Raw genomic sequence first — 7302 nt, forward strand, 5'->3', positions numbered from 1 at the left:
TATTTTAAAATAAAAGGTTTAAATTCAAAATTTTCTTTATTTAAAAATGTGAGCGCGATTCAAAAACTAGAGTGACATTACAAAATAACCATAAGTATATAAGTACCGACTATTTATTTGATTGACTAAGCTGCCAGATCATATGTTATGACAGAATGTATGGATAAAAATTAACAATAATAATTCTGTTTTACAAATATTTTCATTTGTCACCATCTCTACACTCCTAGCATATGCTGGTCCCAAAAAACCTTATAATTCCGTTCAATTCCGGCACTATTCTAAACTACTGACATAAGTTTTCAGAAAATTAAATTTGTGATGACCCTATAAGAACTCAATGTCAAAATTGATCTTTAGTTTGTAAAGCTTTATGGAGCTCGTCACTTGTAAAGGGCCTTTCATTAAGCGCTTCCTATCTTTAATTTAAATAAAACAAAGTGTGTCATCAATATTTTTATTCGTTTCAAAAGCCTATTGACATAGACAACAACTAGATAGGTAACTGAGAGCCTAAAACCTAAGTCTGTTGTCAAAAACCTAATTCATGAGAATGTATTGCATGTATTTTGTTTTTGTATCACCCGTATGTATGAAAAGAGAGTAATTTTTCCTCTCTCCATCCGTTCTATGCGTTTATTCTATGCCTATTGATGTCATTATGTATGGAATATAACATCGTGCAAATGTCCGCCGCAAATTCGCTGGATGGCGTATCTCAAAAAAAAATTCTAAAAAGATGTTTAATGAATTTATACTTTTTGAAAAGCTAACTTCACATCAAATATTTAAAATGAAAAGAAATTTGAAAATTTTTGATACCGAAGGGACCAGGTCCATCCAAAAAACGACTATTTTTATATAAAATTCAACTATAGGGCAAAAATTATGAAATCGCATAGTCGATATCAAAATATAGTAACCGATTTTAGATGGCCCAATAATATCCATACCTGATCCTGGTATATATAAGTTTGTCATTCCGTTTGAAATTTCCACAATATAATGTTTAAACACGTGCCATTCATTTTTTGTTTACCATCCGATTTCCAAAAAAAAATATATTTTTGGAAAGCGCTCGGCTAGCGTGTGCTATTTATCTCTTAGATTATCCGAGTTATTGGCATTACAAAATTGAAATTTTAAAATTTTGCTATACCTTGGTTCGCTTTTTTTAAATATAGGGCACTTTTGGACCGAATGGAGTCGAATTTTTTTTTTGTTAGTTAGATAACTAAATTACAAATAATATTCAAAAGATTTCAGAGAAATATTAATTATGAATCCAAAAATAAACGATTTTCAATTTAAAATTAAAAAAATATTGGATTTTTGCTTTTTTTTGGGCAAAAAGGTGACTTAACTCTTTTTTATTAAAAAACTTTCTTTACCATAGGTCTCCACGTAGCAATTTTTATTGCCAAACACAAGCAATAACGTCGGCAGAACAACAGCACAGCGATTGCTTTAGGTGAAGAAAACGTTCGTCAAAAATAAAAAAATGTTTGCTTATATTATGTGTTAAATGTTTTTTTTTTACTAATTTCTTACTTTAAATAATGTATGAATTAATTGCACTGAATCATAGAAAGAAGAAATTTTACATTAATGTTAACTAAACTGACAGCTTATTGCTTAGCAATAATTGCTCAGGCAATTCGTAAAGCAATCATTGCGCAATGGATTGGTACATATGGCAATTTGCGGTCTACACTAGCAAATTTCATTGACGCAATCAAATTTGACAATTGCAGCAATAAATATTGCTACGTGGAGACTTAGGGTTAAGAACATATAACAATTTTATGTTTTTCTATAAGGTATCTTTACGGAGAACATTTTGGTATAAAAAATATATATTATTTTTTGAATATGTCGGCCTTATGCTCTTCGGAAATTGACCTATTTTTTTTATCAAAATTTCAACTTTGGGCCACATGTTCTAAAATCAAAAGCTGGGATCAGAAAACGGAAGGCAGCTTTGGAAACCTTGATATGTTCCCTATTTATCCCAAAGTATTTACCCAGTCCCGAAGGAAATGTGGCCCCTTTGGGCAAAATTGTAAAAATACCATTTTTGGAATTTTCGCTCCAGTTTTTAGAAATTGCGGGATTCCCTTTGACTTTTTGACAAGTTTTTTTTTTACATTTTGTTATTTAGAATGACAAATATGTATAAAAATCGTTGAAAATTTCATTAAATGTGTGGCAAAGGTAATAATCATTTTTACATATACCGTCAGCAGTAGTTTTCTATAATTTATATACTTATTTTTTGTTCAAAAACGTTATTTGATATTTATTTAAATTAACAAAAATTTATGCACATTTATGGCCTCATTTTGTATCTTCAAACGAATTTTCGTTTGCGTTTCCGTTTGGAACGAAAAAATAAAAAATTGGTATTTTATAAAACGAAACGATATTTGCGTTTCAAGTCAATTTTATGATGAGGTACCAATTCTGAAAACATCGTTTTTATGTCAACTTTCTGCCAAATAAATTAAATTATTTTCCAACAAATAAAATTTATTGAAATACATACATATTTTGTAGGTATGAAAAGAAAAAAAAACATTCACATACAAATCATGGCAGAATCAACCAGGTACAATTATTAGGGAGAGTTGTCAATGTTTACCCCTACAACGTCAAACTATGGATGTTATCACTTTATGTTCTCATTTGATTTGTGCGCGATTTTAGATTTTTTTTGCGTTAAACTTTAATTTTTTACATTTTTATTTTGTAAAATTAATTTTTTTCTCACATAAACTTTTCAAATTAATTTTTTTCAACAAAACTGGAATTTAATTTATTTTTTGTTTAGACATTAAATGTTGATATTTTTAATTTTCTTTTGTTTGACATTTTAGGGAAATTATGATTGAGAACATACTTTATAATAATTGTACCTGGTTGATTCTGCCATGATACAAATGTTTTTTCTTTGAAAATTGAAAAATCAATGAAAAATGTATTGAAACGAAAAAAAAATTCTCAACGTTTGATCTTGATATTTCAAGCGCTTGGGAACGTTTTGTTTTGCTTTATAAAATCCAATTTATGTATATACAGAAACGAAAAATACGTTTTGAAAAATATAAAAATTCAAAAATGACAAATTTTTTCGAAAAAACGTTTCGTTATGTCTTACAAAATTAGGGCATTAAATCGTATTTTTATATTTATTGTTTCTTGTACAATTGTGTACACACCATTGTTCATTCAATTTTAAAATTAACGTTTTTTTCAATTTAAAACAAATATTACTGTACAGCGGCTTATTTTGACAGTGGTTGATTCTTCACTACCATATATGTTAAGATATTTCCATATATTTTGTTGTTGTTTTTATAATTATGAACGCAGTTCTTTTGCTGGAAATATTAGTTTGATTTATATTTACTGTTTTGTAATTTTTTGATATGTATAATATATTGAATTAAATAAAATAATTAAATACAAATTTTCCCAGTATTAATAAATTCCCCTTAATAATTTACTACCTATTAATGCAGCTCTGTGCATTTACAAATGACAGTTGGAAAATTAACAGCTGATAACTGTTTGTTGTTATTGTCGTGGCAAAAATAAAGAAAAAATAGTTTCTTGCAAAATTAATACGAAAAATTATTATTTTTTAACTAAAATGGATTTAGAAAGCGAAAGAATATTAAAATTAATTTTTCCAGATGGCGTACCAGGTGAGTAGATAAAAATTAACAATACAAATTCATAAAAATTAACAAATTTTCTTTGCAGACAATTTACGTGACAATCCGGAATTGTTCAATTATCTCAATAAATTGGGTTCATACAAAGTGGATCAATTGAAAAAGGAGCAGACCCGTTTAACAGAAGAAACTAAACATATTGTAGAACAGACACAAGACTTGGCTATTTCCAATTACAAAACATTTATTAAAACTGCTGAAAATTCACGTTCAATTTACAGTGAATTCAAGAATGCCGAGTCCCAGGTGGAAACTTTAATTGATAAATTGCCAGAATTAATTGATAAATGCGAAAATTTCCAAGGTGAATCCGTGGATATTAACGAGCAACGTCGTTTGAATTCTATAACTTTAAAAAAGAATGCTCAATTACTGGAGATTTTAGAGCTGCCTCAGCTTATGGAGCGCTGCATACGAGAGGGTAGATATGAAGAAGCTTTAGAGTTGGCTAGCTATGTACAAAAGATGGGAGAAAACCAGGGTCACATTCCAATAATTAAGGTATGTAATTTTTCTGCCTTTTAAAAGTGCAAATTCTGTATTTGTTTTTTTTTTTTTACAGAGTATTGTTAATTCCGTGGAAATGTTATGGCATACAATGTTGGTACAACTTGTGGCTCAATTGCGAACAGATTTACAATTGCCCAAGTGTTTACAAATTGTTGGTTATCTACGTAGAATGCAGGCTTTCGGTACTAATGAACTTAAACTGAAATTTTTACAAGCTAGAGATGCCTGGTTGACCAATTCGTTGAAGGCTATACCTATTGATGATGGTAAGTGAATGAAGTTTTGTAGGAACAATTTATGCTTCAGAATTGGACACTGAATTTAAATTTTAAATATCCGATTTAAAGGTTTCATAAATAAATATTTGCCCAATTCACAGTTGAAGTCGTAGCGTTGTAAGTTGTTTGTGAAAAATATTTTTCAAACAAACATTTTTCGAAACAAAAACAAAATATTAATAAAAAAATTACGACATACAACGTTACAACACTACGACAGCAATTGCGAATTGGACAAATAATCAACAAATTATATAGATATTTTATTGTGTCAGTATTGAAATAAAACCATTTTGCTTTTCATTATTTATTTTTCAGCTCAACAACACTTAAACAAAACGATAGAAGTAACTCGCGTAAATCTCTTCAATATTATCAATCAATACAAAGCGATATTCCCAGAAGAAGATGCCTCAGAGACTTTATCAACTTCAGCAACAAACCAAAAACCTTTACAGGGTGTAAGTTGTGACGGATCACGCATATTTCAGTCGTGGTTACATGAAAAAGTAATTATTTACAATATTAAAATATTTTCCTTTTTAACAAAATTTATTTTCGCTTCTCTTTTAGATTACTGACTTTTTAAAAACTTTAGAGTTTGACTTGCAGCGTGGCATAGTACTATTCGATACTGTTTTGGGGCAATGCATGTATTTTGGTTTGTCTTTTAGTCGTGTTGGTGCCGACTTCAGAGCACTTATGGTGCCAATATTTGTTAAAGTAATTAAAGAGAAATTTCTAACTGCAATTGCAGTAGTAAATCAAAATTTCGAAAAAGAATTGGAGAAATATACTCTAATAAACAAAGTAACAGTTCATAACAGAAATTCTTCAGCTAACAGTGATGTAAACGATTTGGAATCTTATTCGCCGCCAGAAACTCTGTTAGATTTTCATCCCTTGGCAGCTTTGTGTAATGGCTATTTGAATGCTCTTAATGACTTGCGTTTGTGTGCTCCAACTGCTTTGGCAAATGATGTTACCAATAGTTTGCAACAATCTCTAGAAATGGTGGCCAAAAGAATTTTAGCCTTCTATCGCCAGGAACAACAAGCCTTCACAGCCAATGAAAGAGACACATTTACCAAGCTGTGTGGATGTTTTGCCTATGATTTAATGCCCTATCTTCAGCGTTGCATACATGCCATATTTCCACCCAGTGTCTTAAGCAGCCATTTGGGTTTAAATTTAAATAATCTAGAGAATACAAAAATAACTTATTTACAGCAAAAAGTTATTTTGGAGCCACTAAAACATTTATTACCCCACAAAAATGATGGATATATGAAAGCTGAAGCACCAAAGGCAGTAGAATTCAATGTGGCTGTAACAGCCGAAGGTTAAACATATAAATAATTATTTAATAAAATTTACAGTATAAGGCAATAAATAATCGACTAAATATTTAAATAGTTAATTTAATAGCAGGCAGTTATGGTTCAAAAAATAATAAATGTGAAACATATACTTGGACCATGATAAATAGTGTTAGGTGAGTAGTTTTTTAAATTGTTTGCATGATTTCGACCGGGTTATGTTAACTGTTGATCACGAATGTTGTTTGTTCTTTTTTGTTCATTGGTTTAAGAGTGAAGAACAATTTTGATATTTGTCCCAAGGTTTGTAAAAAGGATCATGTACTGTATACTGTACAAAAAATTTAATTCAAAGAAAATGTAGTTTCAACGACACACAGTGGTATGAGAAAAAAAAGAAGGAAATAAATCTGTAACTTGTAAACCCTCAGTCCGATTTGAATGAAATTTCACATGCGCAAAGGGGAAGTGTTGTCGAGTTTAAGTTTTGAATCTAGACCTCATGAGCCCATATATAGAATCTCCTCATCGAGCACTACATAAAACTATCAATTATCTCTTATAGCTTAGGAGATATTCGCATTTGAAAATTAAATTTTCAACATTTTTACCCACCCTACTCCAGTTTTTTGATGACATCGATTTTTCGCTATTTTTTTGGGAAAAAAGTACTTTTATTCTTTTTGTATAATGAATTTGTACTTTTTAAAAAGCTAACTTTACATCAAATATTTTAAATGAAAAAAATTTATAATTTTTCATACCGAGGGGACCCAGGTCCATTCAAAAAACGCCAATTTTTTCTGTAAAATTCAACTTTATGGCAAAAATTCTCAAATCCCAGGTCCATTAAAAAAACGCCAATTTTTTCTGTAAAATTCAACTTTAAGGCAAAAATTCTTAAATCGCATACTCGATATCAAAATGTAGTAACCCAGTTTAGATGGCCAAATATGTTTTTAATTGTTTTGTAAAGGGTTTCGATAACCACCCAGCCCTTGGTATGGATATTATATCCAAAAAACTGAAAAAGCCCATTTTTGGGATTTTTCAACAATTTTTTGGGAATTGCGGGATTCCTGATTACAAATTTCAAAATTAGTTTTTAGTTTTCTATTTTCAATGGCAAAATCTATAACTATAACTGTAAAATTTTATTAAAAAATATTCATAAATAAAAATTTAATTTCAATTGAAAAATTTGTATCTTTGGAAAAACTCAATAAAACCATTTTTTGTCATATTTTTCAAAAAAGTATTCCATGAATTTTTTTAATTGTCAAAAGTTATATACATTTTTGAAAAGTAGATAAAATCCTCTATCCATTGATATATAATATGTCTGCCTTATGTTTTCTACATGGCAAATTAATTAGGAAAAACTTAACAACTCGGAACTAAATAGTCTTATTAGTTTAGAATCTAAACTAATAAGACTATTTAGTCCCCTTAATAAAA

At 29.3% G+C, this 7302-nt stretch overlaps 1 protein-coding gene across 1 annotated transcript; it reads left to right on the forward strand.

Annotated features, from left to right (window-relative positions):
- The first annotated feature begins 3559 nt into the window (after positions 1-3559).
- Cog8 (conserved oligomeric Golgi complex subunit 8) lies at positions 3560-5930 on the forward strand. Its single transcript, XM_065501220.1, has 5 exons — positions 3560-3707; positions 3766-4238; positions 4300-4513; positions 4844-5034; positions 5099-5930. The coding sequence occupies exons 1-5, from the start codon at positions 3653-3655 to the stop codon at positions 5870-5872; spliced, it is 1707 nt and encodes a 568-aa protein (XP_065357292.1). The 5' UTR covers positions 3560-3652; the 3' UTR covers positions 5873-5930.
- The last annotated feature ends 1372 nt before the right edge of the window (positions 5931-7302 follow it).

The sequence above is a fragment of the Calliphora vicina genome, chromosome 2 (assembly GCF_958450345.1).
Source record: "Calliphora vicina chromosome 2, idCalVici1.1, whole genome shotgun sequence".
NCBI classification, from domain to species: Eukaryota; Metazoa; Arthropoda; class Insecta; order Diptera; family Calliphoridae; genus Calliphora; species Calliphora vicina.